Genomic DNA, 26124 nt, shown 5'->3' on the forward strand with positions numbered 1-26124 from the left:
GCTTGGATACAGTATCAGTGTTTTGGGACAGCATGATTCAGCATGTAATGTGGGAGAGACATAGTTACAGAAGGTGGCAACACTGGCAGACTCGACGTGATTCCACGTAAGCAAGGGAAGTTGTTTCGCAATAATGCCGCGTTCAAAACTGGAAGCTCGGAACTGGTAACTCGAAAATCTTTGACCTCCGACTTCAGTGCGTTCAAAACAACTGTGAATTCGGTAAAAACGAGCTCCTACTGGGAAAACGATTTGACCGGTCATCCAACTCAGAATTCCAACTCGGGCCTCTTTCTAGAGCTCTGACTTTCCGATTTGATCTCGTATTTCCCTGAGTTCCCAGTTGTTTTGAACGCGACATAACCTTGTTAAAGCGACGCGTCACTATCTTGGTTGGTGGAATATTTCACGGAATGCAATACACTGGAATTTGCTTTCGATTCCATTGAAACGTTGCACGGGAAAACGGTGCGTATACCTCGAAAAAAAAGCCTCTGTCAGTTTTGAAAAGAAGCATGAAGTAATGCCTCACGAACAGTCTAAATAGGTTGTGTTGTCTTTACACAGGGTGGGACTGGGAATGGATCACGTGAAGCACACAGGCGCATGCCATTGTGGGGCTGTCAGATTCGAAGTCTGGAATTCCCCAGACCTTCTTGTTTTCGATTGCGAGTATGCCGGTTCTTTATCACATTCCAGTAGCCTAAAACTTTACATACCTAACACAAACATAATCTAATATTTTCACATTGATCCACTACATAATGGTTTAATAAACACTGGACATATAGGCATTCCTTTTATTATATATGGAATAGATACCCCACTGGGCAAAAACGGTTTTAATCAACGTTGTTTCCAGGTCATTGCAACGACAGAATTCAATGTTGAATCAATGTGGAAAACTGAGTTGCCTTGTTCACGTGCTAGTCGGAACTAGGAAACCGAAATGTCCGACTTGCTAACTGGTTGTCGTTAACACATGCCGCGTTCAACTAATAGCAAGTTGGACATGTCCTAGTTCCGACTAGCATGTGAATGCGGCAAGTGGATTTGCAAAATGTCATAAAACGAAGAGAATTTCGTCTCCCAACCTTTAAACCCAAATCCAATGAAAGGGTGACCTTTTTGTTTTATTTCACGTTTGCATTCACGGTAGTTGACAACTCAACCAAATGTAAATAATAACTAGAAGTTGAACTGATGTTTGTGCCCAGTGGGACAGGTCTGACTGATAATGAGAAAAAACGTTTCAAATCACAAAGATGGGGAACTGATATTTAGTTTGTTATATTGTTATTAACTGGACATAATATCACCACACTTTCTAATGAATGGGGGGAAAAATTGAGTATGACAAAATGACTCACTCATGTTTCTTTATCTAGTTGTAGTATTTGCACCAAGAAGCAGAACCGTCATTTCATTGTACCAAAAAATCAGTTTACCCTTTTACAGGTAGGACAATGTATAGAGGTTTCTAACAGATTCACTCAAAATGTATTTATATATGGTTCAGGTTAATTGCTAGTGAATCCTGCAATTAATGAATATTTAACTTAGTTGATTGTCTTGTTTTACAGGGTTGGGATCATCTGACCACATATACATTCAATACACACGCTGCCAAGCACACATTCTGTAGGATCTGTGGAGTCCAGAGTTTCTACACCCCACGCTCCAATCCTGATGGATATGGTAAGGACGACCAGTATCAATCATGCATGTTGGCTTTTTCTTTATGCTGACGTGCCATGTAATATTTGTGGTTAAACAAGGAGGATGGGCTGTTGGAATGTGTTCCATGCAAGAAAGTTAACAGACTGGTTTGTGTATGTGTGTGTTTGTTTTTCCCCAGGCGTAGCTCCTCACTGTCTGGACACAGGTACTGTGCGCAGTGTGACAGTAGAGAAGTTCTGTGGAAAGAAGTGGGAGGAGAGCATGCAGAACCACCAGACTATCAAAAGCATGTCCAAGCCATAGAACCAAGCCTCTAGCAGACACACACAGCTGAGATAGAAACAAACAGTCCCATATTGTATTACTGAGCCAACTGTTTGGCTCAGTAATACAAATCAACTTTCCCAAAAAAATCTTAAATAAAAAGACCAAACCTACTCTGTTTGGTCACAACCAATCTCTAAGTGTCTGTGTATTTCTTTCTGCAAGTTCACAATTCATTTAAAGTGTTTAAATATTTTTTATATTGGTACTCTTTGATAGAGGCAGTGAAACCACAGTAGTTGAATGGGTCTACGGTGACAGAGCATGGCCCTCTGGTGACAAGAATGAAGAGAAGAGTATCAATATTTTGGGAAAGCATGATTCAGCATACATGGTGAGAGTGGAGTAGAACATGGTTCAAGCAGAAGTTGGCAATGTAATGCAGAGCCATATTTAGAGCCATCTCATATTGCTCACAGGCAATAAGGGACTTTCTCTCGCAATATCAACCGACAAACTACAGTAGTGCTTGAGGGATTTTAACTTGCTGACATTTCTGATCATCGATTTCAAAATATATTTAATGGAATACACTGGAATTCGTTTTCAATTTCATTAAACGTTGCAATGGAAAAACGGTGTGTAGCAAAATGTCTTGTCTATGAACAGAATTTTAAACTCGTATTGAAGTTGTCATGCCTCATGAACAGTCTAAATGTGTTGTGTTGCTTCACACAGGGTGGAACGAGTGAAGCACACAGGCGGATGCCATTGTGGGGCTGTCAGATTCGAAGTCTGGAATTCCCCAGACCTTCTGGTTTTCGACTGCGAGTATGATCTGCAACATTTCAACAGTGATCCATTACAGATACGGTTCACTGCAACAGCAATAGAAAGGGCAGGCTATAATCCTGAGACCTGGAAAGAAAATGTTGGGATTATTTTAATTTTTACATTAGTGTTTGGGGTGAAAAAACAAAACATGTCTAAAAATATTAATATTTTATTGTAAATGCAAAATTGCCCTCTGTAGTGGTCATTAGGACATAAATATGAAAACATTTACATGGGTACAGTAGGTGAAATACATAGTTGTGGCATCCGGGTGTCCACTACAGGATATTTCTTAATAAGCTCTTATTTAATGTGAAAAAATGTATTACACAGTCCTTACAACCCCCTTCACTATTCCTGAGATATTTATTTTCTAGAAACAATGTGAATTTCCAACTCACAAAAATTACAATTCATAATTACACTTATTTTCAAATGTCCATAAAATGTGCAATTGTTTTTAAGAACCAGGAATATAGGGTTGTCAAGGTCACACCCCCACACGTGATATCATTGAAAAGCCCAGAATGTCCTCTCAAAGGGACAACAGTTCTTAATACAGTGGCCTCGGAGATAAGGACCAAGAACTGATGTCCACTAGAGAGGAAAAATGAATTGCTGGGTCTTAGGAGGATAACAGAAAGGAAAACAATGCAAATCTGGGGCCCCAATTTATAGTGATGGAGAATTGGAGATACAGGTTTGAGAATGAGCAAAAATAAAAAGAAACTATGGGCTGTTCTGGCTCAGCAAATGTTTACTTCCTGCCCAAATGACAAAATCTCTGTATATGAACTGTCTTTTGATTATTTTACAATCATATTTCTATTACGGAATTATAACTTACTATGTCCATCACAATATGACTCATTCTGGTTTCTTTATCTAGCTGTAGTATCTGCACCAAGAAGCAAAACCATCATTTCATTGTGCCAGAAAATCAGTTTAACCTTTTACAGGTAATACAACATTTTTACAGGGTGATGTTTGGTAATAGCTCTACCAGGTTGGTCAGTTTGAATGTTAATTTGGTTAATTTCTTGTTTCAGGGTTTGGAGATTATTAACACATATACATTTAATACACACATTGGGAAGCACACATTTTGTAGTACCTGTGGAGTCCAGAGTTTCTTCACCCCACGTTCCAATCCAGATGGATATGGTAAGGACAACCAGTAAGAAACACAGTATCAGTCATATTTACCTTTGCTTATTATGTAAACCTAAAACATGCCTTGTATTGTTGTTTGTGGTAAAACGGTGACGATAGCAATAGGTTAGAAGTGTTTCTCATGCATGAAACTGAACAAAAAGGTTTGTGTGTTCCCACCCTAGGCATAGCTCCTCACTGTTTGGACCCAGGTACTGTACGCAGTGTGACAGTAGAGAAGTTCTGTGGACAGAAGTATGAGGAGACCATGAAAAACCACCCGAATATCAGAGACTTGTCCAAGCCTGTAGCAGAAACACATACAGTTGAAGTCGGAAGTTTACATACACCCTAGCCAAATACATTTAAACTCAGTTTTTTACAATTCCTGACATTTAATCCTAGTAAAAATTCCCTGTCTTAGGTCAGTTAGGATCCCCACTTTATTTTAAGAATGTGAAATGTGAGAATAATAGTTGAGACAATGATTTATTTCAGCTTTTATTTCTTTCATCACATTCCCAGTGGGTCAGAAGTTTACATACGCTCAATTAGTATTTGTCAAACGTTTAGGGTAGCCTTCCACAAGCTTCCCACAATAAGTTGGGTGAATTTTGACCCATTCCTCCTAACAGAGCTGGTGTAACTGAGTCAGGTTTGTAGGCCTACTTGCTCACACACGCCTTTTCAGTTCTGCCAACAAATTTTCTATAGGATTGAGGTCAGGGCTTTGTGATGGCCACTCCAATACCTTGACTTTGTTGTCCTTAAGCAACTTAGGAAGTATGCTTGGGATCATTGTTAATTTGGAAGACCCATTTGCGACCAAGCTTTAACTTCCTGATGTCTTGAGATGTTGCTTCACATAATTTTCCTGCCTCACGATGCCATCTATTTTGTGACGTGCACCAGTCCCTCCTGCAGCAAAGCACTCCCACATGAACACCCCCCCCCCCCCGCCCCGCGATGGTGTTCTTCAGCTTGCAAGCATCCCCCTTTTTCCTCCAAACATAACGATGGTCATTATGGCCAAACAGTTCTATTTTTGTTTCATCAGACCAGAGGACATTTCTCCAAAAAGTACGATATTTGTCCATGTGCAGTTGCAAACCGTAGTCAGGCTTTTTTATGGCGGTTTTGGAGCAGTGGTTTCTTCCTTGCTGAGCGGCCCTTTCAGGTTATGTCGACATAGGACTCGTTTTACTGTGGATATAGATACTTTTGTACCCGTTTCCTCCAGCATCTTCACAAGGTCTTTTGCTGCTGTTCTGGGATTGATTGGCACTTTTCACACCAAGGTACGTTCATCTCTAGGAGACCGAACGCCTCCTTCCTGAGCGGTATGACGGCTGCGTGGTCCCAGGGTGTTTATACTTGAGTACTGTTTGTTCAGATGAATGTGGTACCTTCAGGCGTTTGGAAATTGCTCCCAAGGATGAACCAGACTTGTGGAGGTCTACACATTTTTTTCCTGAGGTCTTCGCGGATTTCTTTTGATTTTCCCATAATGTCAAGCAAAGAGGCACTGAGTTAAGGTAGGCCTTGAAATACATCCACAGGTACACCAATTGACTCAACTGATGTCAATTAGAAGCTTCTAAAGCCATGATGACATTTTCTGGAATTTTCCAAGCTGTTTAAAGGCAATGTCAACTTTGTGTATGTAAACTTCTGACCCATAGGAATTGTGATACAGTGACTTATAAGTGAAATAATCTGTCTGTAAACAATTGTTGGAAAAATGACTTGTGTCATGCACAAAGTAGATGTCCTAACCGACTTGCCAAAACTATAGTTTGTTAACAAGAAATTTGTGGAGTGGTTGAAAAACGAGTTTGATTGACTCCAACCTAAGTGCATGTAAACTTCCAACTTCAACTATAGCTGAGATCAAACACAGTCCTTTATTGAAGTATAACTGAGACACATTTTTCTTCTAAATCAAATAAACTTTATTGGTTCATTAACAATTTGAACATTTGTTCTAACTTTTGTACATAATTTACAAAAATAAAAAGGACCAAACCTACCCTGTTTGGTTACAATCAATGTCTATGTATTCACATTTTACTTAAATTTTACAAATTCACTATTCATTTACAGTGTTAGTATATGTCAACATTTTTACAGTAAACTGAAAATAGTGTATTAACGATAAGTCATCTGTTCCCAACTAACAATGTTGACAATGAGTGGAAGAGAAACTTTAATAGTGTATTTCCTTCAACAACAAAAAGTTAGAAAAATATAATATCTACATTCAATCAATAGGTAGCAATAGGTATGTCTGAATATATCAGTGCTATGAGATCAATATGTTAGATGAGGCAAACCATATAAAAAGATGCACAAACTGATTACAGTAAGATTAACAAACCCAAGTAACAGTATTCTCAGAAGATTAATCAGGAACCTCATTTTTCACTAATAGATCTTCAGATTCTTTGGTCCTTGATCAATAACTTGGAATGTGTTGATAATCATGTAGCGTGAAAACCAAATGTAGAGGTAACGAAACCACAGGAGCTGGGTACGGTGACAGAGCATGGCCCTCTGGTGAATAAAGAGTCTATTAGACTAGAGAAAGATCTATCAGCGGTAGAGAAAATTGTCAGACACCCCTCGCTGGACATCAGTCATTACAGAGTGAGGCATGTTTAAAAATAGCATTGGGATTTACATCCGCAAGTGTATAAGGTGATCCCTAAGTCCTCGCTCTTTCTCAATAAAAGTGAATTGACTGGTACTGGCACTGCGTTCATGTAATGTATTTCCCTATAAATATTGATGCATGGTAAAAACACAAATTTCTCCAGAAGTTCAAATCAATCTTTATGTCTCTGACAATTTTCTCTAACGCTGATATAGCATATTTCACTATAAATATTGATCTATGTACACAGTGCCAGTACCAGTCAATTCAGGTGTTGAAACCTAATTTCACTTTCATAGAGAAAGAGAGAGCGAGGACTTTCACTGTGTGTACACCGGATGTAAATCCCAATGCTGTTTTTATACATGCCTCACCCTAACTATACATCTACTAGGCTATTACATGTATTAAACGACGTTTGTCCCATAATAATAGGGGAAGAGATGTTAGTGGAACTGCCTTAACATGTCTATTTCAAGCCTGATAGTATAGGCTGATGACAGGCTCACCTTAGCTTGAATGTAGCCCTTTGAGCCTATGACGCAGCAGAGATCTGATGGGAGGAGCCAGCTGATAGGCAGCTCCAGGAAGAAGAGGTACTTCCTGAGAACACCAATGGTCAACAGAGAGAGGAGACTGCAGTCTGTGGGAGAATCCTAGCCTAGTTAGTGTACCTGTTGTGCAATTTACATCTCACCCAGAATGTCAATGAAAAACAGAGATCATTTACAGGGTTACATGACATAAATGTAGTATAATTAGTGTGTTGAAGTCTTGGAGACAAAGATATGGAAAGACAAGCCATATTTCAAGTGGAGGAAAATATGACCAGACAGGAAATGTAGCTACTAGCAAAGAGTTACTGTGGGTTTGTACAGTCATATTGCCCCATGTTTTTGGGAGACTTGGATATCTACAGTAAATGGTTCATTGGGCAAAAGAGGCTTTGGGTAAGCTGGTGAAAATGAGAGGGGATTATAGTATGCAACTGTGTGAACAGGCTTTAGAATCACACTGAGGTTTATCTCCCTCAACACTAAATGCAGAGTACCAATGTGATAGTACACAGATAAAGAAACACCTCGCAGCACAACGCCTCTCCCCTATTTGACCTAGATAGTTTGTGTGTATGCATTGATGTAGGCTACGTGTGCCATTTTTTAAAATGTAGTTCTGTCTTTGAGCTGTTCTTGCCTATTGAAGTTCTGTATTATGTTTCATGTTTTGTGTGAACCCCAGGAAGAGTAACTGCTGCTTTTGCAACAGCTAATGGGGATCCTAATAAAATACCAATGGCGATATAGACAGCAGGGGTCAAGGGTTTGAATATTATGTAAGAGGAAGGTTTACAGCAGAGTTCAGGGAGGGAGGCAGAGGGAGTTAACTAGGGAGAAAAACATGAGAGATGGAGAGTGAGAGAGATCTGCCAATCTGCTACATTAAGAGGGTTTAAACGTTTGACCCTGGCCTGGCCTGAGGGGTGCAACACTTTAGGAAGAGCTGTGACGATGTGGCTCCGCTATCTTACAAAGGCCAAAGCCATGATGAGTTGGAGGAAATAAGTCTAACAGAGGAGGGAGGGTGTTAATGGGAATAGATTCACATCCAGCTGGGAGAAAGGAACAAATGGTGAAGCACTGGCTGATAGTTTGTTGTGTTCCTAATGCCTCGAAGCTGACTGAGAAGTGCAAGTGACACACACAAATTTCAACACTAGATGGCGGTCTTTGCCAAGACTCCAGTTCCAACTACACTGCTTTAGGATAACTTCTCTCTTCTTGTCCTGAGTTTATAAGTGTACCAGTTTGTACTCCATTTACCATCATGTCATGTAATTGATGCAAATGTTTTTAGGTGTATAATTTATAATAGGCTAAATACCTTACCATGCTGATAATGATTATCCAAATATAGGTATTTGAGATGTGCTTGGCCAAATAAAAATGTAAAGGTTAAATACTCGCCATCTGGTATGTTGCCAATGGAAGCCAGGTAGCTGTTGGTAGAGACAAGCAAAAAAACAACATCAACACAGTAGTTATTGGAGGCCTAAGCACACACAAACTTTGACTTGCAAGAAAATCCTACAGATAGGAAAAGCAAGTAAGCCTATGAGACAAATAGTTACGTACAATTTGGAAGTGAACTAATTACACTGCCAAAGTTCAGGACAGTGAAAAAGTTTGTGGGTGTGAACCATACACAACCTTTTCAGGACAAAGTATGGTCCTTCCAGCCATATTAGAGCCAACGGTTCAGTTTCTCTGGCTACAGCTCAAATGGCTAAAAGGTGAATAGCTTAAGCCTTCACAAGGAGAAGCGGCAAGGCAGCAAAGTAGCCTGTCAAATGTTAGGAATAGGATCATTTGCAATAGGGAATAGTTGTCTCCTCAATTATTGATGATGGTGAGACAGTAATAGCAGCTGCAACAACCTGTTGATGTGTTCTAATGAATTGTGGTTCATGATAACTTATGAGTGGATTATGGTCTCTGGATCTTCCATGTCACATTCCACATTCGCTACAGTAACTCTCCCTCTCCTCTCACACTCATCACGGTCTGAACGCTAGAGGACATTTCACTTCTCCTCCTTCCTGTTCAGTACAAGCTCTCACTGGAGACTTACACCAAGGTAACAAAACACTGATGGCTTTATACATCTCTTTTTATTTTTATAAAATGGTGCGCATCACTTGTGAGTTTAAGTCTAATGGGAATCATGGGATATGATCTGGACAACACAACACTGTCATCCTCCCCTACTAGAGATGAGGTCTGGGTGTTAGAGGAGAGCCAGGGAGGCTTAGCTCAGAGAGGAAGAGACCAAGCAGGCAGCACTAGTCAATGAACACACCTGTTCTGTTCACTCACTGTACTACACTGTAGTGCAGCTACATATCACAATCATTTCGGAAGGAACCCAGAACCAAATATCTTGTGCGCACAGGCCAGCTCCTCGATTTTAAACATTTATTCCAGTCTATCATGAGAGACTGTGATATGACAAAACACAAAAACATTTATTTTATTTTATTTCACAACAGTCTGATGCAACTGTTGGACTGGTGTCCTATTCAGTTCTCCAGATCAGAGCGATCCTCCTCTCCTCCCTACTCTTCTCATCTAGTTCTCCACCCTCCTTTCTTCAGGACGTGACTTCCTGTGGGTTTCTGAGAGCAGGGCCATCTGCAGATCCATTGGTGGAGTGTGGGTTTGGACGACCTCTCAACTATGCAACAGAGGAATCATGCAAAACAATGTGTGTGTCTTTTTTAATGCTTCTGTGTTTGTTTGTTTGTAGGGGAGTGGGGAGGTTGGGATCTTTAGTATGTGGTGTATGTATGTTTTATAATAATGAAGTATAGGAATGTCGCCTACAAGGCTGGTTTCTTGTCCAGGTTCTGGTCCTGGATCTGTGGACAATATGTGTTTCCTAGGGTACATCCCTTGGGATGACGTGCTTTCCACAAACGGATCAAAAACGGCTTATTAAAATATAATCAAATCTAAAAGGACACACACGTGTCAGCCTTAGAATGATGGACAGTGTTTAAAGTCTCGTTCATACCTAACAGCCTTGTAGATGGCAGTGTGATTGCTATGGCCACTCACTCCCCTTCCATCGAAGGTCAGCACCTGAAACAACAACAATGTTCATTTGAAGATAGTTATTTTATGTTATGGCATAAAGTATCACATATCAATGTGAAATGTTGGCTACATGCCAAAGAAAGAGATGCACGTTCACTGTTTGGTTAATGGAGGCGTGTCTTGAATGTCGGTGTCTCTGCCTGCCTCCCAAATGGCACTCTATTCCCTATATAGTGCAGAGTCCTATGGGCCCTGGTCAAAAGTCGTGTGCTAGAATAGGGTGCCATCTGGGACTCACACTGACAGCAGAATGCAGCTTGGCAGGAGACAACTGATATTTAAGAGCCTTTTTCTGTCTGTATGCCTGTTCACCTGAGAACCAAGGGAAGATGGGGAAAGGGAAAAGGGGGAGCAAGCAGGTCAAAGGGAAAGAAAAACAACTTGACTAAAGACACAGCAGTTTTTGAGTGAGGCAGAGGATAAATGTACCATGATTGTGTCCCTGAAACCGAACATAAAAGGTGGACACCACACACCTTCTAACCCAGAGCAGGGTCATGTCTTGCCATTTACTGGCCTGAGGGAGACATTTTACATCTGCCAGAGTTGACTTGGAGGAGGCAAAAAATGATTACACGTACAAACACCAGTTTCTGGAAATATTAGTTGTTGCCAAACCGAACAGATAATAAAAATGGGTTCCAAGGATATCTGCTTCAACTCTTTTTTTGCTTGTTTTAGGCTTAGACTTACATGCTAAAAACTGTAACAGCAGTAAACCAATACGAATAGGTTATATTATGGGAAAGGTGGAATACTTTATATTTCTGTAGTCTCTTTTATGATTTAGTTCATCTTTGTGCATAATCCTTTAACAGCTGGCAAGTGTCTTCACTGACATTTTCAACCTCTCCCTGACCCAGTCTGTAATACCTACATGTTTCAAGCAGACCACCATAGTCTGTGTGCCCAAGAAAGCCAAGGTAACCTGCCTAAATGACTACCGCCCCGTAGCACTCACAACTATAGCCATGAAATGCTTTGAAAGGCTGGTCATGGCTCACATCAACACCATCATCCCAGACACCCTGGATCCACTCCAACTCGCATACCTCACCAACAGATGCACAGATGACGCAATCTCTATTGCACTCCACACGGCCCTTTCCCACCTGGACAAAGGGAACACCTACCTAGAATGTTGTTCATTAACTACAGCTCAGTGTTCAATGCCATAGTGCCCTCCAAGCTCATCACTAAGCTAAAGACCCTGGGACTGAACACCTCCCTCTGCAACTAGAACCTTGGACTTCCTGACGGGCCACACCCCAGGTGGTAAGGGTAGGCAACAACACATCCGCCACGCTGACCCTCAACACAGGGGCCCCTCAGTGGTACATGCTTAGTCCCTTCCTGTACTCTCTGTTCATCCACGACTGCGTGGCCACACACAACTCCAACACCATCATTAAGTTTGCCAATGACACAGTGGTGGTAGGCCTGATCAACGACGACGATGAGACCTGACAGTGTGGTGCCAGGACAACAACCTCTGAGCAAGACAAAGGGCAGAGTAAACCCCCATTCACATCGAAGGGGCTGTAGTGGAGCAGGTCGAGAGCGTCAAGTTCCTTGGTGTCCACATCACTAAGGACCCATCATACCAAGACAGTCGTGAAGAGGGCACGACAACACCGATTCTCCTTCCGGAAGCTGAAAAGATTTGGCTTGGCTCCTCAAATCCTCCAAAAGTTCTGCGACTGTCTGCATACGAGAACCCTTTTTGGTTCCAGGTAGAACTCATTTGGATTGCATGTAGAACTCCCTGTGGAAAGGGTTCTACCTGGAACCAAAAGGGTTCTACATGGAACCAAAAGTTCTTCAAAGGTTTCTCCTATGGGGACAGCAACCCTTTCTGGTTTTAGATAGCATCTTTTTTTCTAAGAGTGTATACCAGGCGGTGTCAGAGGAAGGCCCCAAAAATTGTCAAAGACCCCAGCCACGCAAGTCATAGACTGTTCTCTCTGCTACCCCATGGCAAGAGGCACCGGAACTCCAACTCTGGGACCAAAAGGATCCTTAACAGCTTCTACCCCCAAGCCATAAGACTGCTGAACAGTTCCCAGACTATTTACATTGATCCCATTATTTAATTCTTATTATATTGCACTGACTCTCTTGCACAGGCTCAATGTACACTTACTGGACTCAAACCATACACTCACACATACTACACTGACACTCCAACACACACGTACATATTACCTCGACTAACCTGTGCCCCTGCACATTGACACTGTACCGGTAACCCTTGTACAGTGCCTTCAGAAAGTATTCAGACCCCTTGGTGTTTTCCACAATTTGTTACGTTACAGAATTACTCTAAAAAGGATTAGAACATGTTTATTTCTAATCAATCTACACACAATACCCCATAACAACAAAGCAAAGGGCCTAATATATATATATATATATATATATATATATATATATATATATATATATATATATATATATATATAGGCCCTTTGCTATGAGACTCGAAATTGAGCTCAGGTGCATCCTGTTTCCATTGATCATCACTGAGATGTTTCTACAACTTAATTGGAGTCTACCTGTGATATATTCAATTGATTTGACATGATTTGGAAAGGCATACACCTGTCTATATAAGGTCCCACAGTTGAAATGGAATGTCAGAGCAAAAACCAAGCCATGAGGTCGAAGGAATTGTCCGTAGAGCTCCGAGACAGGGAACAGACGAGACGGCACCATGCTGTGGGGATGTTTTTCAGCGGCATCTCTCTGGAGAGACCTGAAAATAGCTGTGCAGCAATGCTCCCCATCCAACCTGACAGAGCAAGAGAGGATCTGCAGAGAAGAATGGGAGAAACTCTCCAAATACAGGTGTGCCAAGCTTATAGCATCATACCCAAGAAGACTCTAGGCTGTAATCGCTGCCAAAGGTGTACTGAGTAAAGGGTCTGAATACTTATGTAAATGTGATATTTCAGTTTATTTTTCAAACATTTGCAAAAATGTTTAATAAAAACGTTTTGCTTTGTCATTATGGAGATGTGTAGATTGATTAGGGAAAAAACTATTTAAGTTAACAAAATGTGGAAAATGTCAAGGGATCTGAAGACTTAGCCTCGCTATTGTTATTTTATCACTATTTTTCCTTTAGTTTATTTAGCTAAATGTTCTTACTTACTTTTGAAAACTGCATTGTTGGTTAAGGGCTTGTAAGTAAGCATTTCACAGTAAGGTCTGTTGTATTCGGTGCATGTGACAAATACAATTTGAAGGGGAAGAAATATCCAACTGTTTGGTAGTCTGATCAAAATAACCTACACTGAACTGTTTGGTTTTGAGGGAAATTGCTAGCATCCTGCTGTGCACTCTCCTGCGTAATTATGTATCTGAGAAAGCAGACAGACTGGGTTCAGCTTTTGTCAGAATACTAATGGTTGCGGACGGACAAGAAAAAAAAAAGTTAAGATCTCAATTCCCAAATTCCTTTTGGTAAATTTCCTGGAAGGTTGATTGAAATCTGGGGGTAAACATGCCGACAGTGACCTGAGCTCAAACCACCACAACCATATTCTGCTAAATACAAAGGAAGGAAGACATGATGACCCTCTTTCAGTTCATTATCATGCTGTCCCTTGGAGCCTGTGAGAGACATACACATATACAAAATACTATTGACAATGGCCAGAAGACTGTGGTCCGAAAACTGCCTATACAAATAATCTAGCATTTTCAGGGTGGCTTCGTTAGAAAAATCACTCACAGGAGAAAAAAAGTCATTAAATCAATCCGACACAGTACTGTATAGAATTGGCTACTTGATAAATGATAGTGAGATTCAGTGATGAGTTGGTCATCATACCAGGTTGATGGAGTGGGCTCTGATGTGCTTCAGGATTAGAGAGGAGGCCATTGAGATGCTCCATTCTACGTTGGGATCGTCTGGCAGTTCTCTGAAAGATGAAGAGGGGCATACGTTAGAGTTTATTTAGACTTTATTTTACTAGGCAAGTCAGTTAAGAACAAATTCTTATTTACAATGGCGGCCTAGGAACAGTGAGTTAACTGCCTTGTTCAGGGGCAGAGCGACAGATTTGTACCTTTTCAGCTCGGGGATTCAATCTAGCAACCTTCCAGTTACTGGCCTAATGCTCTAACCTCAAACCTGACGCCCCAAAGAGTTACAGTGGGGCTCTGGTTGAAAGTAATAAACAGTATAGGGAATAGGGTGCCATTTGGGACATTGATAAAACTGGCTATGCAGGTATGTCACCCTTCTCTAACTGGCTAGACTACTGTAGCACACCAACCAACCAAAACAGTAGCCTGACTTCAACTCAACAAAATGGATACGTAGCCTACTTCTTACAATGCACAAGATTCACACACAGAGAACACTGGACCCAACCATTGAAAAGGTTCTCTTTCTTTTAGAATGTATGCCAGCCAGGGTATACTGTAGCTGGCCGTTAGGGGTCAGTGGGGCCTTAGTATCCTGTTCAACTGAATCTACAGCCTAGGGAGAACAAAGACCATGTACAACACACACCCTTGGGTTCAGAAAGTATTCAACATCTTTCAAATAGTTTATCTGTGATTGATTGAGTTTTCCTGGCACAATGAAACCAATGGAATAGCCCCAAAAAGTGCAAACCCCACCCATCTCATACTTGAGGCAGACTTAATCAAACAGTCATAGTATTTAAAAGACTTCAAATACTATTTGGCTCCAGGTGTGCATCCCACACCTCCCTGAGCTACTCTAGTCTGTCCATCAGACAACCTCATCACACCAACTATTTATGGGGGGGTGTCACTCATGCTGATCACTCTCGCAGCTTTCTTTGCCTCTCTCTCTCTCTCTCTCATTTCCTCTTTCATTCCCTCCCTCCTCCTGCCTCGCTTTCCCTCCAGAGACATCAAACATTCAAGAGAGAGGGAGAGAGAGTGAGGCAGTGGAGCATGTTGAGAGTGATTCAGACACACTCGGGTCGGGGCAGTTCAGATGAAAACAAAGTCCTGAGGGCTTCATTAGGAAGGCTGGCTAAAGCAGTAGTGCTCTCGCTCTCACACAGAGATGAACCATGTCTCTGCTAGTTACATGTTGATCTGACCAACAATAAGAATAGGAGGTTTGACTGTTGCAAAATGGATGCATAGGGCTAATAGAACGCATGATGACATTTGACGTACTTGGTTAAAAAAAAAACACCACAGCTCAACGTCAGGGAAGCAGATGAATGAGAGAGAAACGGGGAGAAAGAAAAGGGTAGACACTGGACAGAGAGCAATGACCTGATGTCTTGTACATTTTGAGATGGGGGTGGGTGGCGGAGGTGATGGAGTAGAGGGTGAATAGAGGTCGTCCCACCTCCCCCTTGGTTCATAACAATGGGGCAGGACAGTTGTGCCTGTGGAGGGACGTGATGGATCAGGACACAAATCAAACGTCTGCCAGGGCTATGGGGGTCAGGCCTGAAGGGTGCTGTATCACGGGGGGGGGGGGGGGGGAGTATTAGGGTTGAAGTAGCCTGCCCTCCTACTGCATTAGTAGGATTCCTAATTATGTTCATATGCGCCATGTTCTCTTTTGTTTTGGATGACAAATGTTGTTGGACTTTGGTTCAAAGCATTGGTCATTAGCTAAGTATGCATGAAAGGCACAATGTAGAAAAAGTAAAGCGTGACACAAAATGAGACATTTTCTCTGGTTGCAAAGGTGTGAGACGTTAAACAAGAATATTCGGCTTCACAACTTCATCTCCGTTAACAAGACATATAAACAACACCAAAACACATCAACTTTAAACCTCACATACCCTTCACAGTAAACAGCTATTGTTTATTTGTTGTCAAATTTAGCTTTGAAGTGCAACTGTAACTTACTGTTCTTCCACAAGCCTGGTTGAAAAAAAATAAGATTCAGTTTTTACCCTGGCAACCGTAGCTAAGCAAAAGAGGACAAGGAGAGGAAAAAAATAGAAGAAATATGTACAAAAGACAGATGATCTACCTGACCTTTCCTCAAAGCGGGATGCAGGCAGCAGAGTGAGCTTCACTATGGCAACAGTGCCAAACGCCCTAGAGTAACCTCCCCGTTCCTAGCCCCCTTCCTGCAGCTTTGCATGTGGATGTCTAATTGCTTGCAGGCATCTGGATGCAGTGGTTGAACTTTGGCCCAGTCGACAAGAGGGGCAGTGCTATGCTGTAGGACAGACTGACTGACAGACAGCACTTTCCTTGTTTAGTCTGGTCACATGGGCCAGCCAGAGGCCTAGGATACTGCCAGACAAGCTTAGGCTCCTGTCCCCACTGTCAGGTTTATAGGATATGCTGGGAAAACGCTGAGACACACCGCTGGTTGGTTAACTCCTTCACGGCACATTTACATTAAACACAAAATGTCTTATGTAAAAGAAAACACTGCAATATTTAATTTACTTAGGAACTGTGGGAAGTCTAGCATATTCTAAATGGACTATTACACAATAGGCCCATGTGTTTTGTTACATTTGATCTTTTTACAGAGAGGTTGATAGGCTGTGATTTTACTTTCAATATGTCTACAATGTTTATTTGTACTCTTATAGGGCTACATGTATTTAAGCTTAAAATAGCTCTAGCAAATAGTGTTCAGTCAGATAAGGGTTGCTATGCAAAAAAATGCTCAACATACACACACATTATTTAGTAGATGCGCCATCATATCACTTTATCTCCCCCGTCCAAAATAGAGTGTGCCCTTAAGACGATGGAGTGTTTCAACCATCAGACTATTTTGGACTAATATTCTCTCCCATACGTGGTGACTGTGATTGTATTAACAGTTGGCCAGGACAGGGCAGTGTGTTGAGTGGCTGACATGGGAACACAGTGAGAGGTTGGCACCACTCAACACAAGATTCTCTGTCAGTCCTCAGTGCGTGTATATTTATGTATATATGTGTGTGTGTGTGTGCATTTCTCTTAGTCCTCAGCTCTGCCCTGCTAGCAGCCAGTAAATCAGCCAGAGCTATTTTTTCCACCAGATCGATGTATAATTAAACACAGTGGGGGGAGGATGATGCTCCGACTCTACTCTGACACGACTCCTGCCCTCTCTTAACTCTGACTGGATACCAAATCAACAAGTTGGCTAGGACACTTGAAAGTTCATATCCAACTGAACTATAAAGGTCAGGTTTATCTTCCTTAGGAAATACAGTATCTACTTGGTGGAGGGACGCCTCAGGGGCAAATGACACTGTGATGAGGCAGGCCACTGAGGTTAGTCACCTCTGCAGAAGTTAGAAGACGGACTTGGGCTGTGTCTCAAATGGCTCTCTATTCCCTATAAAGTACACTACTTTTGACCGAGGCCGATAGGTATCTTGTCAAAAGTAGTGCACTTTATTGGGAATAGGGTACAATTTGGGATGCATGTATAGAGTCACTGCTGTAGTCAGTCAGAGGGAAGACTACAGTACAGTGTGCTCCAGGCCAATGAATAATGGGTTGTGTGGGAGTGGATGAACTTTTGCTGGGACCGACAAGCTCTCTCTCTCTCTCACACGTAGTGCAGGGAGCGGGCAGAGTGAATGGAGGTCGTGCCAGTGCAAGTGGAGAGGCAGCGCAGTAGATCGGGCTCAGATCAGGGCTGATCAACAAAAGCCATGCCCCATGATGCACTGGGGCCCAGCCCAGAGACTGTCAACACAGCTGTCCTATTCATTAAGGTCTGACGAGGATGAGGGCCAGCCAGTCAGTCAGTCAGCCAGACATCATCTGATCATATCACAGTACCACTGAATGACTGACTAGAAGAAAGGGAGAACACTTGCTGACTGCGGGGGAGGGAGGAGAAAGCGAAAGAGTGTACAGGGGAAAATTAGAAGATTTTTGGGGGATAATGTATTCATTAATTTTTCCTAAACTTTGTAGATATGTTATCAATGTCCACACATGTCAAACAAACATGACACTTTTGATTGATAAAGATGAGCAATTCTGATTCAAATGCATAGCTATTTTTCACCTTGGCAAAAGGCTTTCCATTTCATGGCTGCCTGCAAAAGGAGAATTGACCTTTATGGCACGTAATATCCACTGTTAACCAGTGTTAGCACTGAGGCAATAAAACAACAGCAAGAACACTAAAAAGAGGAGCTACTCCATTGAATAAAGCCTACAACAGAGCAAAATGTTACAATAATCGGACTAAACAAGTAAGAGGTAGAGTACAAAGACAATGATGAAACCCTAGTTTATGGTGAATGTGTGAACTCAGTGTTAAACTACTGAAAGAGCTGCTTCCTGTGCTTGGCCCTCCTATGTTGAACATAATAAACGTCTCTCTATCCACCGGATGTGTACCAAACTCACTAAAAGTGGCAGTAATAAAGCCTCTCTTGAAAAAGCCAAACCTTGACCCAGAAAATATTTTAAAAAACTAAAATCGGCCTATATCGAAACTTCCATTCCTCTCAAAATTGTTAGAAAAGGGTGTTGCGCAGCAACTCACTGCCTTCCTGAAGACAAACAATGTATACGAAATACTTCAGTCTGGTTTTAGACCCCATCATAGCACTGAGACTGCACTTGTGAAGGTGGTAAATTACCTTTTAATGGCATCAGACCGAGGCTCTGCATCTGTCCTCGTGCTCCTAGACCTTAGTGCTACTTTTGATACCATCGATCACCACATTCTTTTGGAGAGATTGGAAACCCAAATTGGTCTACACGGACAAGTTCTGGCCTGGTTTAGATCTTATCTGTCGGAAAGATATCAGCTCGTCTCTGTGAATGGCTTGTCCTCTGACAAATCAACTGTAAATTTCAGTGTTCCTCAAGGTTCCGTTTTAGGACCACTATTGTTTTCACTATATATTTTACCTCTTGGGGATGTCATTCGAAAACATAATGTTAACTTTCACTGCTATGCGGATGACACACAGCTGTACATTTCAATGAAACATAGTGAAGCCCCAAAATTGCCCTCGCTAGAAGCCTGTGTTTCAGACATAAGGAAGTGGATGGCTGCAAACGTTCTACTTTTAAACTCGGACAAAACAGAGATGCTTGTTCTAGGTCCCAAGAAACAGAGATCTTCTGTTGAATCTGACAATTATTCTTAATGGTTGTAGAGTCGTCTCAAATAAAACTGTGAAGGACCTCGGCGTTACTCTGGACCCAGATCTCTCTTTTGACGAACACATCAAGACTGTTTCATGGACAGCTTTTTTCCATCTAATTGCAAAAATCAGAAGGTTTGTCCAAAAATGCTGCAGAAAAATGTATCCATGCTTTTGTTACTTCTAGGTTAGACTACTGCAATGCTCTACTTTCCGGCTACCCGGATAAAGCACTAAATAAACTTCAGTTAGTGCTAAATACGGCTGCTAGAATCCTGACTAGAACCAAAATATGTGATCATATTACTCCAGTGCTAGCCTCCCTACACTGGCTTCCTGTCAAGGCAAGGGCTGATTTCAAGGTTTTACTGCTAACCTACAAAGCATTACATGGGCTTGCTCCTACCTAGCTCTCTGATTTGGTCCTGCCGTACCATACATACCTACACGTACGCTACGGTCACAAGACGCAGGCCTCCTAATCGTCCCTAGAATTTCTAAGCAAACAGCTGGAGGCAGGGCTTTCTCCTATAGAGCTCCATTTTTATGGAATGGTTTGCCTACCCATGTGAGAGACGCAAACTCGGTCTCAACCTTTAAGTCTTTACTGAAGACTCATCTCTTCAGTGGGTCATATGATTGAGTGTCTGGCCCAGGAGTGTGAAGGTGAACGGAAAGGCCCTGGAGCAACGAACCGCCCTTGCTGTCTCTGCCTGGCCGGTTCCCCTCTTTCCACTGGGATTCTCTGCCTCTAACCCTATTACAGGGGCTGAGTCACTGGCTTACTGGTGCTCTTTCATGCCGTCCCTAGGAGGGGTGCGTCACTTGAGTGGGTTGAGTCACTGATGTGATCCTCCTGTCTGGGTTGGCGCCCCTCCTTAGGTTGTGCCGTGGCGGAGATCTTTGTGGGCTATACTCGGCATTGTCTCAGGATGGTAAGTTGGTGGTTGAAGATATCCCTCTAGTGGTGTGGGGACTGTGCTTTGGCAAAGTGGGTGGGGTTATATCCTTCCTGTTTGGCCCTGTCCTGGGGAATCATCGGATGGGGCCACAGTGTCTCCCGACCCCTCCTGTCTCAGCCTCCAGTATTTATGCTGCAGTAGTTTATGTGTCGGGGGGCTAGGGTCAGTTTGTTATATCTGGAGTACTTCTCCTGCCTTATCTGGTGTCCTGTGTGAATTTAAGTATGCTCTCTCTAATTCTCTCTTTCTCTCTCTCTGAGGACCTGAGCCCTAGGACCATGCCTCAGGACTACCTGGCGTGATGACTCCTTGCTGTCCCCAGTCCACCTGGCCGTGCTGCTGCTCCAGTTTCAACTGTTCTGCCTGCGGCTATGGAAACCTGACCTGTTCAACGGACGTGCTACCTGTCCCAGACCTATTATTTGACCATGAACATCTTGGCCATGTTCTGTTATAATCTCCACCCGGCACAGCCAAAAGAGGACTGGCCACCCATCATAGCCTGGTTCCCCTCTAGGTTTCTTCCTAGGTTTGAGCCTTTCTATGGAATCTTTCCTAGCCAACGTGCTTCAACACCTGCATTGCTTGCTGTTTGGGAGTTTAGGCTGGGTTTCTGTACAGCACTTTGAGATATCAGCTGATATACGAAGGACTATATAAATACATTTGATTTGATGGGGGTTGGAGGTGTAGCACTGGGCCTAAAACATTAGTGATGGCATCACTGGTTGGACGGCAGTTACTAATCCAACAGTCAACTCATACTGAATCTGAGGTGCACAAATGCACACACCCCAAGAGGGTTGTAGGGTTATTTTAGAGCAGGGCACTGCTGTGTGTAGACTCCCTCAGTGACTCCAGTGTTCCAACTCTCTGTGTTAGTCAGCTAACAGACCAGCTCCTCGGGAATGACGTCTCACTTTATTAGTTCACGTCAACATGACAACTGAGACGACCCAGAGGAAGTACATGTACATCTGCACACACTTGTCTCAAGATACTGATAATGTACTGTAGCCAAGCTGCAGCCAAACATTTACAGACAGAAAAAAAACATCAGTGACCTGGATTGGGAGGCTGAAATGTGAAGGGCTCAGAGCCGTTCCAAAATCCACTCCATGGTCCTTAGCAGTTGGCTTCAGCAGACAAGGGAGGGGGGAGAGAGAGAAAAAAAATAGTGTGCGATAGAGCAAGAGAAGGTGGGGGTAGGGATCTTACAGAGTAGTTTAGGGGGTGAGTCTTTTAGGCAAACACCAAAAACACAGGAAGGAGAGTGGGCTGTCAGCCACTAGTACAAGGTGAGGGTCATAGCATAAGGGGTGTAAGCTCACACCAACACACATGCACTTACATCCTGATTCAGATCAAATTTGATCCATCTATCTGTATGCACAATATTTTTGTATTTACCCTCTATTTAACTAGGCAAGTCAGTTAGGAACAAATGATTACTTACAATGACGGCCTACTCGTCAAGATGATAAAATGGAAAGGGAGGTAGTGAGGTTATGAAATGCCAACAATGTACTGCGGGGCAGACAATCTGGGCATGCTGCCATCTTAATACTGCCAGTTCCAGGCCACTCCTGTCCTGGTGAACTGCGGTGCATAATCTCAAGCGGCAGACAGACCTGTTCTGAGAACCTCCACAATTTCCTGGTACAGCCACTGGGATTTGTCCACAGAAAGGTCTCCTACTATTTATTTCCACCCTCCACTTTTTTTCCTGTAATGTGAGCACTTTTGAACACAACCCCTACCCGCTGGGCTGAGAAGTCAGTGATTATAGGCAGTGGTCTGTTCCAGAGGATTGTAAACCTTGCAGGCGCATCAACAATACTCGTAAAAAAATGAAATGGCAAAACGCAGAAGATTTTACAGAGCAGTACAGTACATATCTGAAAAAGACAGTTCATGAGGGATAGGGGTCAAATTTCATTTAGACACAAATCCTCCTAGTTTAAAATGATCTAGCAATCAGAATTCAAATCCATCTCACAGCTTTACGCAACATTATCTACAATGGTATTTTTCCCTTTCCAAGTTTCCAGGAAGTATTTCCATCACACAGTGAATAATCTATGCAGACTCTAGCCAATGAAGCTAAGACCTGGCCAGGCCCTTTTGTTTGTGTCTGAAAGGGGGTGTCCAGTGGTGCTGAGCCCAGGGGTGGTCTGGACTCTGGACCAATACCAGCCATGGGTTGTGTCCCAAATGGCACCCTATTCCCTATACTGTGCACTACTTTGAGGTTTGACCAGAGCTGTATGGGCTCTGGTCAAAAGGAGTGCACTAAATAGGGAATATGGTGCCATTAGGGATACAGCCATGGCCTCCTTTACTAGGATGATGGAGGCATTTTTTTCCTTTTAAGTAAAAATACACAGCCTTCTTATCCATCCCGCTGAACCACAGCCATGACGCCATTGATGTTCTCATTCTCTCTGAACCACCAGAGGATTTGTCCAATGAACGCCTCATCTACCAATTACTGGACAAAATAACCACTATTAGGTAAAAAATACATTATCTGCTTAGGCCTATTTATTGTTAATTACCAGTGAACACTATTTATCTGAGGTAAAAAAAATATATATCACCTTTGGATGCATGTCTGGATATGCGCAGCTAGTCAGTCTACTAGCTAAAAAAGTATTCTGGTTAAAGGTCTACAGACAATAGCAATTGTCTATTCTAGTAACAGAAAGGGGTTCCTTCTGATATACAATGAGAGGCATACATTGATTAACACAGAGTAATTAGTACTTCAAAGTTATAAAGCTAATTCACAAGAGTTAATATGAGCTTTAATATACAGTGCATTCGGAAAGTATTCAGACCCATTGACTTTTTCGACATTGATGAGGATAACATAAATCTACACACATTACTCCATAATGTCAAACTGAACAGGTTTTTAATAATTTCTTTGCACATTTATAACAGGTTCATCATGTTTCCATTGATCGTCCTTGAGATGTTTCTAAAACTTGGGAGTCCACCGGTGGTAAATTCAATTGATTGGACATGATTTGGAAAGGCACACATATGTCTATATACTGTAAGGTCCCACAGTTAACAGTGTATGTCAGAAGAAAAAACAAGTTATGAGGTCGAAGGAATTGTCCGTAGAGCTCAGAGATAGGATTGTGTCGATGCACAGATCTGGGGAAGGGTACCAAAAAATGTCTGCAGCGTCAAAGTTCCCCAAGAACACAGTGGCCTCCATCATTCTTAAATGGAAGAAGTTTGGAACCACCAATACTCTTCCTAGAGCTGGCCGCCTAGCCAAACTGAGCAATCAGGGGAGAAGGGCCGTGGTCAGGGAGGTGACCAATAACCCGATGGTCACTCTGACAGGGCTCCAGAGTTCCTCTGTGGAGATGGGAGAACCTTCCAGAAGGACAACCATCGCTGCAGCACTCTTCCAATCAGACCTTTACGGTAGAGTGGCCAGACTGGGACTGGGAGACTATCAGGATTGAGGGAAAGATGAACAGAACAAAGTACAGAGAGATCCTTGATGAAAACCTGCTCCAGAGCGCTCAGGACCTCAGAGTGGGGTGAAGGTTCACCATCCAACAGGACAATGACCCTAACCACACAGCCAAGGTACACCATCCAACAGGACAACAACCCTAACCACACAGCCAAAACAATGCAGGAGTTGTTTTGGGACAAATCTCTGAATGTCCTTGAGTGGCCCAGCCAGAGCCTGGACTTGAACCCGATCAAACATCTCTGGAGAGACCTGGAAATTGCTGTGCAGTGACGCTCCCCATCCAACCTGACAGAGCTTGAGAGGATCTGCAGAGAAGAATGGGAGAAACTCCCCAAATACAGGTGTGCCAAGCTTGTAGCGTCATACCCAAGAAGACTTTAGGCTGTAATCGCTGCCAAAGGTGCTTCAACAATGTACTGAGTAAAGGGTCTGAATGCTTATGTAAATGTAATATTTCAGTTTTTTATAAATTTGCAAAAATGTCTAAAAAGCTGTTTTTCTTTGTCATTATGGGCTATTGTGTGTAGGTTGATGAGGGGGGCTGTAACGTAACACAATGTGGAAAAAGTCAAGGGGTCTGAAAATTCTCTGAATGCACTAATATATATCTATATATATGACATAATTGATAAGAATATAGCAGTGACTACATCTCAAATCCTCATGACATTTCCATATCAAGAAGCACCAACTTTTAAACAGTCAAATTGGTTTATCACTTAGGTCTAAGTCACTCACAACATACGTCTTAATATTCACCAATTAGTCACATAACTAATTGCTGAAAAGAAATGGTGGCCAAAATCTCATATCACATTGCAGGCCTGGTAAGATTTCAGAGGGCAGAGAGAGAGGATGTCCAACAGGGGCCGACCTCTCAATGCCTCTGGGGCCTAATCGTTTATGGCCCCTAATGACAGAGTAGGCCAATACGTCAGGCCAGGCTGACTAGGCTCTGTCATGGTAAGAAAGGAGGAGTTTGATTTGTGGCTGGTTTACTGTTTGTTCTGACAGACACTGGGGGGGGCTCAGCTTGATGTGCTGAGAATGGGCAGGCATGCTGTGTTCAGAGTCCTGGGCTGGCTGGAGGTAGTGCACTGCACCACACACTGCTTCTTCATGTTTGTTTTCACCATCAGCCCGTCACTTCAAAAATCACATTATGGGTTAGGCTTAATAAATTGACTGTTCTGACAAGGTTGCTTATAGATGGGTTGGTTGTTTAGCAACAAAATTTGTGTGTGCAACAATGGGGCAAAAAACACAGGGTTGGCTTAGATTGTTGACAAGATAAAACTATATTTAGCCTCCAATGTTTATTGAAAACAAATACATTTGCACAATGAGTACTTGTCTCTCAAATACGTCATTACAGTTGTTGGTTAGTTGGCTAGCGACTTCTTGCCATATTAGCATAGACGTGACATCAATCAAAAACATTAGGGATGTAACAGTTCACCAACCCCACGGTTGGGTACGTATTGTGGTTTTGGGGTCACGGTTGGTTTCGGTACATCGGGAAAATGAAATGGCAAAAGTTAATGTAGTCATTTTTGTTTATTTAAGAAAATACAAAGTGTTGGTATTCCTGATGGTATTCCATGATCATATAATGCCTGAAGAGAGCACAAATCAGGAATAACAACCTCTTGTATTTTCTTAAAATGAAAATGCATGATTACTCAACAACACTAAAATAAAGTGCAATATGCATGTGAAATCAATATAGAAACATGGCTCAGACATTGCTATGCTTTTCTACAAAGAGAAAAAGATGCGCAATTGTGTGACTCTCATAAAGGGGGCGTGTCTGTAGCACATTACTTCTCATCTCCCACTCAGGAATAAGTTGATGGGCTGCCACTAAGTACCTCTCTGTAAGCCCTGAAGGTCCATCCATCTGTAGTAGCCTAAACCCAACACAGGGTGCATTGACAACTTCAGATTTAGTTTGCATATATAGAGCGGGTACTACCAGTTTGCTGAAATGGGTGCCGAGAGGGCAAAGTTCGTAATGTGGATCGAGCACTTTTTTTGCGTTTCCGTCTTGCTCCGGTGGTAGGACTACTGCGTTGATTCCGCTGTAAATGTGTCAACACGTTTGAGGTGTTGGCAGCTGCATAGACTATTCTCGTTGAGCAGTGGCTACATAGTACTGTTAACTATCTGTTAACAGTACACTGTTGTAATCTACTGGGAAGCCAAAATGTTCCCAAACTGGAGATTTAAACGATGGAGAATCCTCTTCGTTTTTCGACCCCACCACTTGCCATCATACAGAAGTAGTTCCTAGCTGCGCCTCACAAAAGGACAGTCTGAAATGTGCCAATTAAGACTCATT

At 42.4% G+C, this 26124-nt stretch overlaps 3 protein-coding genes across 5 annotated transcripts in view; 2 read left to right on the top strand and 1 right to left on the bottom strand.

Annotated features, from left to right (window-relative positions):
- Window positions 1-94: 94 nt before the first annotated feature.
- On the top strand, window positions 95-2137 carry LOC115105530 (centromere protein V). Its single transcript, XM_029627686.2, has 5 exons — window positions 95-468; window positions 568-672; window positions 1389-1458; window positions 1584-1698; window positions 1859-2137. The coding sequence occupies exons 2-5, from the start codon at window positions 581-583 to the stop codon at window positions 1981-1983; spliced, it is 402 nt and encodes a 133-aa protein (XP_029483546.1). The 5' UTR covers window positions 95-468; window positions 568-580; the 3' UTR covers window positions 1984-2137.
- pigl (phosphatidylinositol glycan anchor biosynthesis, class L) overlaps window positions 1591-26124 on the bottom strand; it is a 36208-nt gene continuing 11674 nt past the window's right edge. For 2 of the 3 annotated variants that reach the window (XM_029627682.2, XM_029627680.2), the window contains 5 exons: window positions 14072-14162; window positions 10154-10221; window positions 8548-8579; window positions 7093-7226; window positions 5831-6483 (listed from right to left, as the gene is read on the bottom strand). In XM_029627682.2, the coding sequence (XP_029483542.1) occupies window positions 6355-6483; window positions 7093-7226; window positions 8548-8579; window positions 10154-10221; window positions 14072-14122 (414 nt within the window). In that variant the 5' untranslated portion in view covers window positions 14123-14162 and the 3' untranslated portion in view covers window positions 5831-6354. Of the gene's footprint in view, window positions 4174-5830; window positions 6484-7092; window positions 7227-8547; window positions 8580-10153; window positions 10222-14071; window positions 14163-26124 lie in introns of those variants that run through there. The other variant, XM_065007327.1, reaches the window with a different exon arrangement.
- On the top strand, window positions 2222-5740 carry LOC115105529 (centromere protein V-like). Its single transcript, XM_029627683.2, has 5 exons — window positions 2222-2582; window positions 2683-2775; window positions 3668-3737; window positions 3828-3942; window positions 4116-5740. The coding sequence occupies exons 1-5, from the start codon at window positions 2572-2574 to the stop codon at window positions 4283-4285; spliced, it is 459 nt and encodes a 152-aa protein (XP_029483543.1). The 5' UTR covers window positions 2222-2571; the 3' UTR covers window positions 4286-5740.

Source organism: Oncorhynchus nerka, linkage group LG22 (genome assembly GCF_034236695.1).
Source record: "Oncorhynchus nerka isolate Pitt River linkage group LG22, Oner_Uvic_2.0, whole genome shotgun sequence".
Taxonomy (NCBI): Eukaryota; Metazoa; Chordata; class Actinopteri; order Salmoniformes; family Salmonidae; genus Oncorhynchus; species Oncorhynchus nerka.